The 12,796-nt window shown below is 37.0% G+C and overlaps 1 protein-coding gene across 1 annotated transcript; it reads right to left on the bottom strand.

The window, feature by feature from the left end:
- Positions 1 to 3,144: 3,144 nt before the first annotated feature.
- LOC137406654 (A disintegrin and metalloproteinase with thrombospondin motifs adt-2-like) lies at positions 3,145 to 8,611 on the bottom strand. The gene is made up of 8 exons (XM_068093259.1): positions 8,545 to 8,611; positions 8,027 to 8,065; positions 7,240 to 7,373; positions 6,480 to 6,635; positions 5,902 to 6,054; positions 4,878 to 5,021; positions 4,244 to 4,408; positions 3,145 to 3,370 (listed from the first exon to the last, which is right to left on the bottom strand). Exons 1-8 carry the CDS (start codon positions 8,570 to 8,572, stop codon positions 3,299 to 3,301), a joined length of 891 nt encoding a protein of 296 aa, XP_067949360.1. The 5' UTR covers positions 8,573 to 8,611; the 3' UTR covers positions 3,145 to 3,298.
- Positions 8,612 to 12,796: the final 4,185 nt, after the last annotated feature.

Here is a 12,796-nt window from a genome sequence, read left to right as displayed (position 1 = left end):
TATTTCACTATTAAATGTTTCAGGCCCGTATTCCTTTGGTTCCAATTTTGTGATTTTCGGTGGCTAAGTACTAAGAATTGCAGTCTAAGCTCATTCACTTGGAACTTCCAACAATTAATTAATTAGTGCAACTAGCGATGAAGTGGAGAGGCTCACTAATCTAGTATTGGTTGTGCCTGCCACTAATGCAGTAAGAGATCTTTTTTTGCATTGAAGCGAATTAAGACATCGATGAGGAGCGCTATGAGGCAAGCTCGTCTAAATAATCAAATAAACCGTATCAAGATGTTAAAATAGATACAGAATCAGCGGTGAAAGATTTCTGCCATGGACACATTGACAGAACAAGAGCTATTGATATAAAGAAGTAATAGCTCTTGTTCTGTCAATGCCCCTACAGAAATCTGTAGTGTCATGAGTTTTATATCATTCGTTGAATGAAAAAGAAGTATTGCCTACTATGAACCATAAACATTATATTTATGTAAATTTGATGTCTACAATTGATTGCATTTATACATATGTACTTTGAAGGTTGTTGATGCTTTAATGGTCCAGAGCTTCGGGGCGCTGCCCTGAACTCCGTTAGGGGGCTTACTTCGCCCCCAAACCCCCAGGTGTTCATAACTAGTTGCCTAACATTTGCAGCCCCAACTTGCATCAAGGGAATACAGGCCTGAAATGTTTGAATATTGGTTGACAGTTTAGTTGCGTGTGGCCCCATAGAGTTATCTCCCCCTAGAGTGATAACTACCCTAGCGTTTCCGGTGCCATCAAGGAGCGTTTAGGCCACGCCCATTTTTTGTGCTAGTCACTCGTAGTGATTGACAGAACAATAACATCAGCCATGAGAATGATCATTAATTTGCACAGTTAAGATAGTAATTATTGCTCATATTAAAGAGATGATGATTGTAGCTTATTACTCTAATATATGTTTATTATTTAAAGCAATTCAATACTTACATGACTTGCAAAGACACTGAATAGACAGTGTTAAGTAAGTGAGTTAATGCAATCAGTTACTCATAGATAAGATAGATGGTCATACTGGGGTTGTATTGCATTAGTGTGATGGAAAGCTAATTGACTGCTATCAACCATGAGCTGTACTACCCGGCGTTGCCCGAGTAATAAAGAAGTCTTTGGACAGAAAATTTATTTTTACATATTATAACATACTGTATACAACATTTACCATTCTAACTATTAAACTGTATTCCCTGGTTGCAAAGTGGAACTGTAAATGTTAGGCAACTCGTTATGAACACCTGGGGAGGGGGTGGCAGCCCCCAACGGGGTTCGGGGCAGCACCCCGAAGCTCTAGACCTTTTAAGCATCAACAACCCTCAAAGTATGCATAAAGGCAATCAATTGTAAGCATCAAAATCTATATAAATATATTGTTTATGGTTCATAGTAGGCAAAACGTTTTCTTCATTCAACGACCAATATAAAACTCATGACACTACAGATTTCTGTAAGGGACATTGACAGAACAAGAGCTATTACTTATTTATTGCAATAGCTCTAGTTCTGTCAATGTGTCGATGACACAAATATTTCTTAACTGATTCTGTATCTCTTTCAACATCTCTATATATGTGAAATATTAGAAGATTATTTAGCCGAGCCTGCTCCATGGTGCTCCTCGTCGATGTTTTGATTCGCTTCAATGCAGAAAAGGATCTCTCACTCACTACATTACTGGCAGTCAAAACCAATACTAGATTAGTGAGCCTGGAAATTAGTGAAAATGCAAGTTTGGGGTCTTCACACCCTTTCTCCCCAATTAAAAGCAATAAATTTCAGTTTATAAGTCTTAACAAAGTCTTACAAGATCACTCATTTGGCGAAATCACCACGGAGACATTAGTAGTAGAATGCTAGTAGCTAATAGATTAGTTATTGGAATTTCCAACTTGAAAATTCCTTCATAGCCAGTAACAACCATTCTGCAGCGGTGTGAGCAGGTCATTCTCACATTCCTGGACCCTATGTTTTTGACTCAAAAGTGTGTAGACGCTAAGCTAGAAGCATTGGTGTTCGAAAGCCTGATGGAGGATCAACCAGCCAGGCTTTTTACACACCAATGTGAGCTGGTTGAGATGGAGTTGGAACATAGGCTCCAGCTTGTGAGAATGGTAGCCAGCAAATATCTTGACATCAGGATAAAGCACCACATCACAAAGCACAACAGGCTGATTGTAGAGGGAGGGAAGAGAAGGAAAGAGAAGGAAAGATCAGTTCTCTCACGGCTGATAATTTATAAACACCAGTAATATATATATATATATATACATATATATATGTATTATTGGGATGCAGTATCTGAGTATCTATCTACTGATTGTATTAACTCACTTACTTAACACTGTCTACTCAGTGTCTTTGCAAGTCATGGAAGTATTGAATTGCTTTAAATAATAAGCATATATTAGAGTAATAAACTATAATCATCATCTCTTTAGTATGAGCAATAATTACTACCTTAACTGTGCAAATTCATGATCATTCTCATGGCTGATGTTATTGTTCTGTCAATCACTACGAGTGACTAGCACAAAAAAGGGGCGTGGCCTAAACGCTCCTTGTTGGCACCGGAAAGGCTCGTGTTGTTGAATGCACAGTTATCACTCTAGGGGGAGATAACTCTATGGTTGGCCCAAACACCTGTACAGATTACTGGCAGCTGGTTGATATATTTTTATCTAATGATATGTTATTCCATGTATTATTAGGGATATTATGTAGTGAAATCATTCTAATTAGAACAAGTAATCTGCTGTTGACCCGACCTCTTGCTATCCTGGTGTTGACAAGAATCGTGTCACCATTATTTTATAGGTGACAACCTTCATAATTGTTTATTCACTTTATTGTGTTATTAAACCTTTTTGAGAACGTGATTACGAAAGACAGTATATCACATCTCCCATTTTTGCATCAGCTGTGAGCGCAGAGCGTTTTGTTAAAATCAATACTTGTTTTATTATTAAAATAACTTATCACACAACCATATCAACCATTCAATCTCTACAACATCAACACTAATCATTAGAGCAAGTTATCTAGCCTCTGAAACTATCGTTTAAAAAAGTTAATTCATAAAAGCATTGGGGTTATTTCACAGAGATGGGGGATGAGACTAACATTGCAACTACCAGGCATAATATACCCATAAATGTTGATAACACGTTAAATGTTCCGTTATCAAAGTTGCCATGAGGCCAGAGTTTGATGGTGAACCCAGTGGATGTTATCATAGACCTACTGAATGGTGCAGCTCCTGTTGAAATCATGCCTGCGCTCTATTTCGGCATCTACGACCTCTTCGACAGTTCCGTCGTCTACGTCTGCGCCGACATCTCTGTAAGACGCATTTATTAAAGTGGCTACTCATTATAAATAATACATTACTTAAAATTACTTGTCATTGTATGCAAAGCGGTGAAAACTGTTTCCTTGGCTAGTAGGCATGCATATGCAGTGGACAGCTACTACATAAAGATGATCTTGCCAAAAACATTTTAGTAGATTTTATTAGAAAATATCAGTATTGTTTATCATTTGCGATTGCTTTTAATGTTTGAGGTGATCTGACTGCCAGGATGTGTCAATATTAAAATCAGCAAAACTTGATCGGGGTTAAAATGCTCAGATTGTGCAATTAGTGCACGATCTAAGCGTTTGTGTGTTCTACACCTAATTGCAGAACGAAAGTGCAATTAGGACACCTATAGTTGCACAATGGTCGAAGAGACTGACAGCATCGAGACGGTAACGCTGCCACTTGCAGGCATTAGCCGGTATCAATAACGAGAGACAGGCTGCCGTGCAACTAGTGATGTCATTTTTAGCATGCATTTTTTCTTCTGAGCGCTTCAACTGCAATCAAGTTTTGTCAATTTTAATCTTGAAACATCCTGGCAGTCAGATCACCTCAAACATCAAATTCAATCGCAAACGATTAAAAAACTGATATTTTCTTTTAAAATCTACTAAAATTTTATGTAAGTTTATCTGTGAAACTGTTAATGTACATGATAAAAGTCTAATAAACATTATGACCAACCAGGTGTATATACGCAATAGGAACAGATTAGAGAAAGCTCGTAATGCTGCTTCCTTGCATTTTCCTGACTATTACTACCAATCGGTTAAAAGACTCAGAGACTTGGTGATCGCACAACTCGCAGGGTATTAACTTCCTGCCATCCTGCATTATGTAAATAGTACTTACTGGTTGCCTGCCACATCTTGCTTCTTCCACTGTGTCACCAACACATGTTTCAGAATTACAGGTCCTGACACGGCTCACTCTGCCTCTCCTGCCACAGGTCTCAGAACATGCACTCCAGGTGCTCCACTCGCTCCACTGACCGGCATCACCTGTTCCTGGGCAAACCTGCGAGTAAGAAACACCAGTTATTATAAATCAGAATAAAACTGGAAAACAGTTAGCATGATATTAAAATTGTATTTCATCATAATGTAGGTCTGCTTTTTATTATTGGGACTCATTCTACAGTGCGTACCTCCTGATTACTGTATGCCTTGGATGGCCCATAAACTTACATGTTTATAGTTGCTTGTAGTGGCCAGTTCAGAATGTACATGTACAAACTACTGTGGGGTCATTGATACGCCGGTATCCATGGAAACCCATGGTACTAATAAACCAATGGTGTGGTTAATAAAGCAGCTAGGTAAGCTAGCTGAACTTGGCTGGTGAAATAAGTGATTGGAACCATATATAATTCAACCAGAAAATTTCTGATCTTGAAGGCTCCACAGTTCTACTGACTGATGTTAGCAGTAAATATTTAAGCAAGATGTAGTTTGTATGTTTTTGGTCACTAAAATGGCCTGCCTACCTGCTCATTACAGAGAATGGCATCTTGGGAGTCTCCGTTACATCTGCCTGGTGCTGGGCAAGTTCTGGTTCTGATCTGTGTTCCTGGTCCGCAGGTTTTCGAACAAGGTAGGCCAACCCATTGAGTCCACACCCCAGGACATTCCTATAAAATTGTTAATACACAATGAGATTGGAATCAACTGTTTACAGATACTCGTGGATTTGGAAATCTAGTTTAAAGAATTACCTTGTATCCAGAACTAGCCGAATATCCTACGTTGCACGCATATTAAAAAAATCTCATAAACAGTGCCAGGTTGCCTGCCACCCGCCATGTGCCTGGCATATTGCCAACGACTAATTTGAGTATGCTACAATCCGTATGGCTAAACTCACTAATAAGAGCCATGAAAGCATGCTTTAATGATGTTACGTGCTGAGTTCTATGCGTATTTTAACCAAAATAACGACACATATCGCCTTCGAAATCATTGCATCTTGCGTAGTTTAATTGGTTAGATTATCACTTGGCGAGCGAGAGGTTCTGAGATCAAATCCAACATTAAGCAGAGATTTCTTTCCTAAATTTTAATAGCTTTAGCCGGACATGCCAAATGACCGGACAATGAGATTTATATAGAGTAAGAGGAAGATGACCTAGCCACACAAACTCTATCACTATCACTAATAGTTGATGATCCACACAGTAATACAAATATTCTGATGATGCTTTTTGAGCAGTACTGGAAAAACCAGCAAGGATGTCATTACCTTCCCACATCTGAGACCAATTTTCATTGGTCAGTCTATGTGTCAACATGGCACATGTTAATGGTTAATGGTGTTGAGGCGTGTAGCCACAGCAAATATCTATGCTGTGTATCCAGGCCTTAACACAGGTTTAAACCATGAATGTCAGCTTAAGGCTGACCTACATAGAATTATGTCATTGCTATCATAGAGTTATGCCATGGCAACTACTACGTTTGCTCTACATGGCCTGTTATATGTGAAAATGTATTAGCTAAAGTAATTCTACATACAAGGAAAGCTGGACTGCAAGATCCAGTTTCTGTTGAGTTTCCCGCACACTCTCCATTACCATTGCATACTCTGGCCCGAGTTATAACAGCACCAGGGCCACAAGACACCGAGCAAGCGCTCCAGTGACCCCAAGCAGCCCATTGGGGGCATTCCTAAAATGTAAAGATAGTGGTTCTGAAATTAATCAGTGACACTCTCTAATTGCTGAATTGCATCCCAGGTAAGCACATATCGATATTATTATCATTTAAAATACAAAAAATAATCAACAATAAATCTTTACAACTATAGGTAGGCTCAGAACACACTAAATTATATATTGATACACTGCATAGATGATACTGACTGAGTTATTATCTCATCTTGAGATGGTTGGAAAGAGCCCCAGCCATAAAAAAAACATTCATAAACCTAACATACAAAACTAAAGACACTTTCAGCAAATATACAATTTTAATTTTCTGCTTCTGCCATAATCAATATCTCAGGTTGTGCATGCTGCTATGTATGCTATTGAATAGCTAACAGAACCAGATTCTTGTAATTAGTTTAAGTAAGTCACAGTACGAGTACATACCCGTACGTTACACGGCGTCGTAGAATTGGATGAGCCCACGCAGGTATTACTTGTTATGTTTCCATTTTCACAGTTACGAAATCTCGTGAGCACTCCAGGACCGCAGGAAGTAGAGCAAGAGCCGTATGGACCCCATTCACCCCATTCACAAGGCACCTGGTATAACAAAAAGCATTTCAATAAATAAAAATGTGGAAAGATATCTTTTAGCGTGGTGATGGATATACGTATGGTGACAGCCGGAAATGCAAGCTGTGATTTATTGAGTTACAAGATGTAAGTTATATATACTCTATCATATTAAAAAGAGACAGATCATTTCTCCACCCACAAGCACTCACTAGCCTAAGTTGCAAGGTAGCGCAACTCCAGATTAGGTTTACTGCAGACTCCTTGGAGATAAAGCATTCACCTCAAGATATTGTGATATAACTATACACTACTATATATAATGTATTGCATTTTTTCAATATGTGTATTACAATAATTTATGTTTAAAATATTTCCAAGTATATATTACATAGTGTTAACTGACGAAACACACGGAGATACACTGAAATTTAATAAAATGCGCTGTAACATATTTGATGTATTATATTCTAATTAATATAGTTAATAAAAAATGTGTATTATAAAACACCAATTACTTAAGTTTATACCACCTCTCTAAGACGAGCGTATTGTGGTACGCTGGGTTTACATAGCTTGATTACATATGACTGTGGTAACTAAGGAAGAAGAGGAGGCAACTCCTACTTACAGCATGATGACAGCTTCCAGTTTCAGCTGTGTGACCAGTGCAAATAGCGGGTCCAGCGCATTCCCTAGTTCTGCTAGTGGTTCCAGTTCCACAGGATGCTGTGCAGGCTGCCCAGTTACCCCAAGCATTCCAGTCTGCAAGTCAAACATAGTTAGTAAAAATAGTACCTACATGTACGATAGTTTAACACATCAACTGCTTCGAATAAAACTCATTTATTTAAAACATATTGCAGTTGGAAAGGCTGTTTGTAGTATTTGCACATATAAGTCAGAGTGCAATTATTTCTATGAGGTGGTACATTCAATGGGATAAATCTGTGTCTAGGATATTCAGGTCATGGTTGGATGCAGCACATATCTAGATATATATTTCTCATAGTATGTTTTATGTCGGTATGTCGTATGTCTGTCTGCATTCCGGCTGTAGCTATTATTAGAATAGCCTAGCTGGGCAACAATGCTGACGCAATGTCATTGCCTACGGCATTTGAAGCTTACTAACTACATAGGTTAGTGGAATTTTCTATTGGCAATGTGCCAGGCCTGCCACTTGCTGGAGAGTTGCCTGCCAGAAAGTGGTAAGCAAATCTCTTCACTTCTTATGGTTCATAAGCTGATTTTTAATACCCGAGCAACGCCGGGAGGCACAGCTAGTATTTCCTATATTCTTCATGGTTTTGTTCAAGAATGATAGTTGTAATTATTAAGTGTCTAATAAAATTAAAAACATCTCAAACCAAAAATGGCTCTATCAGGAAGCTAAAGAAATAAACGCAAGTACTCACTTTGTCCATAGCAGCATTCTAGGGCGAGTAGGACAACTCCTACAAATATCATGAAACAGTCAGATATGATATTCTTTAAATTCATCGTATATATCAATATAAATACCTACTAGATTTATAAGTAGCATCATAGACAGTAGGAGATTATTAGTATAATTTTATTATTTTTGTATCACAATTTATCTTAATCTTTAATTACATAGCTCAACCTTATAGCGTGTTAACGCCATGTTCCACTCAACTTAAAATTCTGTTGACTAGATTAGATGAGAAGGTTTGTAATTGGTAGATTACAACACTAGTTAATGTAGCTGTAATATCAACTCTGGTATCAGTGAAACAAGCAAAATGTAGATGTCTTAATTATCAGAAACATAATAAAGAAATCTGGCGAATAAGTGCAATATTTAAAACTTATATATAATCGACCAATGTAAACATTTCTTACGATGATGTAAAGAGAATCGCACACAGACGAACAACAAGTTACTGAAAAAGATACACATATTCAGACCTACCCAAGGAAACTAGGTACTGGCGACACATGCCAGCAGAAGTGAGACAATTCAGTTTAAGATTTGTATGACTTCTCTCGCTTCTTGCTCACCCCCAGTTTGATTGCTCAGCCCTTGTTTTATCTTTTATAGACAAGAGAAGTGGTGTGCAGTGACATCGAGTGTCCTGCTGGTCCAAGTACTTGTAGCATGTTAGAGATTAATGCTAATCCATGCAACAGGTGGTGTCGCATACCTGTATATGAGTGTAATATCAATCACACTCAATCCCTAATTATTCATTAAGCCTTGAGGGCATATCTTCTTACGGATTGTTGATGAGGCATGAATCATTTCTAAATATCAGGAAAACACAGCGAATGTTTTGATATTAGATTGTACAAGCAGAAGGGTCACCCTTACAAAGATGCTCAAATTAATTTTTCTAAAACTGATTTGTATGCATTAGTTACAATACACTAAATGTAGTGCAACCAAAAGTTACTTGAAACCACCATTGCTTTTCATTTGCTATGTCTGAATATAGGGGAAGGCTAACACTTTCAGACAAGTGCTGATACTTTCAACCTCGGTTGAATGTATTGAAACTATCCTTAGACAGACACGAGGTGGCATGGTTCTCTTGGGGGTGGAGGAGAGATCCATGCCCAAGCTCTCCCCCACCCAGACCACCCCTACCCCCAAGAGAGCCATGCCCAGGCTAGACACGAGGTATGATTTAGCAAGGAATATAAGGTGCTCTGATTGGCTGAATCCAAAGTAATGAAGTTCTCAAATTTTTTCCTTCTTTTAGCAATAGCCAATTCTGTTTTAAATGTCATATATTAATGTATTCCCTACCAAAACAAATTAATAAATTGAAAGGCATGATCTAGTAATCCTGGCTAATTTAAGATGCTGTTCATGAAGATTTGTTGTTTTTCTACTATCATTTGTGATTGTTATTGATGTTTGAGGGAGGTGATCTGATTGCCAGAATTTTTCAAGGGTAAAATCGATAAATTTCGTTACATTTATAACACTCAGATTAAGCGAAAGTGTGATTACGGCCTTAGTACTTGCAAAGAGACCAACAGAATAGAGAGATGTGTAATGCTGTAACTTGGCCACAATAGCTGATATCAACTATAACAACAATAACAACTAGTGACATCATTTTGCCCTTATTTTTCTTCTGAGCATTTTAATCCTAATGAAGTTTTGTTGATTTTTATCTTGAAACATCCTGGTGGTCAGATCACCTCAAACATTAAAAACATTATCAAATGATACACGGATTGATATATGATATACAAACAATCAAATGATATGCAAAGTGTATCGACAATTTGTGGTAAAATCCACTAAAATTTTGGATAAGCTCATTTTTAATGAGCTGCTAAACAATGAGGCACAACTCCGAATTATCTTTGCTACAGCCAGCCGTTTCTTGAGTTTAAGTATATGACTAGCACGTGGTCGAATATTAGTAACAACCTGACTTTGCACTTACAAAATAGCCAAAGAAAATATAAAGGATAGTGTTCAGAGTGAAAACATTTTCATCTTGCTGATAGTAGCTTTTGAGCATAAAGCCTTTTTTTCCGATGAAGCCATCTTTTGTCACCCTTGTGAATTGTTCTACTCTGTTCAAGATGGTTGTTTCATGTACACAAATCAGACGAAAGACTGATAGTGTAGAATTTACACGCAATGCCTTTTCTAAGGCCATACCTGCTGGATACCTCCCATACCAGAATTTATCTCTTGCTGATTGGAAGCTGGGAGATTAATACACATAATCCAATTCACTCGGTCATCTAGACTACTAATGACGCAAGGGAATTAATTAGTGTGTGAGAGGTAAGAGGTGATCGCCCTACCTTGCCTCCTAATCATTTATACTCCGAGATCATCTTAGATAATCCATAAAATATTAAAGTGGTATGAAGCTGTATTTTTTAGCTTACATCTTTAAAAGCGTTTTGAAAGAAAAGACTGGCACTAAAAACTCACAAACAAGCAGAATGGGGCTACGTATCACAATTTGGTACTTGAAAAATTTTGCTTTGTTCAAATTTTCTTTAAAAGAGAGTCAACAAGTTTGTGTGAGGCTCATTTGTGGCAGCAAGTGTTTAGTTTCTCAAATAAAAGATACATGGCATCACTTTAAATATTTCTTGCAACTCTATCCCTGTTAAGTATTACACTTTGCAACTACACCTCTGCTGAGTATCACCTCCTTGTAACTACACTCCTGTTAAAAATTAGCCTTTGCAACTACATCTCTGTTAGATATTACCCCTTGTAATTACACTCCTGTTAAAAATCAGCCCTTGCAACTACATCCTTGTTAAGTGTTACCCGTTGCAACTACATCCCTGCTAAGTATCACCCCTTGCAACTACACTCCTGTTAAGTATCACCTGCTGCCTATGATCACAAAAATTAAAGTAAGCAAACTATTTTAAAATACAACCAACATTTTTGTGTCAGTGAAACAAGCAAAACGTAAATGTCCTAGTTATCAGAAACAGGATAAAGAAATCTGGAGACTAAGTGTGATATTTAAAGCTTACATATAATCGACCAGTGTAAACATTTCTTACGATGATGTAAAGAAATATGAGAAGAGCAAAATAGGTCCTTGGCACAAGCATGATTACATTGCAAATAAGTGGAAAGACGATGAATGAGTCAGAAAGGAATCAGCTGTACCTGAATCAGAAGTCATGTTATTCTCAGTCACCTCTATTCCTTTGAATGATATAGGTACACCTGACTGTACCAGACAAGTGGTTTAACGCTACATTTCTGATAAATGTAAAACAGAAACCATAAATTATAGTAAAGATACGCATCGAGTAGCAAAGACCGTTATGGCACTCACGCATAACTGAGTATTTCATAGACTTTCTTATTCATGAAACCAGTTTTAAGCTTTCCCACTATGTTACCAGCAACATTGCTGGACTCCATAATATTATTATTGTTAAGTTATAACTTTATAACTATAGGCACTAAAATCAAATAAAAAGTTTGACAGAAAGTGTTTAAAATACTTTTCATTGCTAAAAGCATGATTATTAGGTGGAAGATTGTTAAAGCAGCTAGCAATGATATTTTAAAAATAATTATTAGACGCATACAATTTGTTTACATTACGTAAGTTGAAATGATTTAAAAAATTCAAGCTGTATAGTGAAAAATGAGGCTAAAATAAACATTTAGAATAGGTGACATTAGGTAATACATGTGAATAGCAACTAATCAACCAGACCTCATGAATTTACTTTCATGTGACAGCTTTTTACAAATTATATTTGTATGCTTTTTGCCGTTTTTATTGATGGCTGTGTTGATGGCTGTGATTGATGGCTGCAAATATAGTTAATACTGCTGCTTTAAAATACAACAAAACTTGCCAACTGCTCCATTTGTCCAATATCATGACTTCATTAGTTATCTGTATATAAGCTAATATATGTCTTATACTGAATGTTGTTGCATTTTTTGATATTGTACTGAAAAGCCTCTGTAGTGGATTTGTGTGTCTTTAGATTAATCCTCCATTAACCATGAGGCCAGAGCAAATAAAACAGAAATAACATTCTATGGTTATCGAAATTTATGTACCAATGTGCGTGAATAAAGTACATGTAATGAGTTTATTCAACATGAAATATAAGCATAAGGCATTTGGCAGAATTTTGAATGACGCTTCTTTAAAACTTGTGTACTCAGATGCAATCCTAAACATCTAAACAATTTTAGTTGCTATCCTTGTTTAGGACACTATGTAGTCAGTGTGGATTAACTGTACAACCTGCTTGCCATTGGCAACGCCAGAAGAGCTGATTGTATTCATCAGCTCAGCTGCGCTGATCTGTATCTTTTTCAAATCGCTGTCTCATTTGTATTTCAATAGTTTTATAAGAGAAGCTAAATTTTAGGGCTTCTATTGTCTGCTTCATATTATTGCTGTATTCTACCCAAATAGATAAATAAATAGATACATATGAACTTTATTTTCGACCATCAATGCTGTTCAACGCAAATTAGGCCATGATATAAACAGTAAACAATAGGAAAAGTAAAATTAAAAGAAACATGCAAGCCTTGTTGACCTAATTTGTTGAGCACAAATTAAAAAGTAAGATTAAAGGTACATTTGATACCACTACAGAAAGAGACTTGAAAAAAGTTAATAACAAGTTCGTATTCTGCAATAACTTGAAACAGTGTAAGATAATACTGCGCAAACTATCAGGCTACA

This window comes from Watersipora subatra, chromosome 10 (genome assembly GCF_963576615.1).
Source record: "Watersipora subatra chromosome 10, tzWatSuba1.1, whole genome shotgun sequence".
NCBI classification, from domain to species: Eukaryota; Metazoa; Bryozoa; class Gymnolaemata; order Cheilostomatida; family Watersiporidae; genus Watersipora; species Watersipora subatra.
The sequence above is the reverse complement of the archived record's forward strand: the minus strand, read 5'-3'. Positions and strand labels throughout refer to the sequence as shown.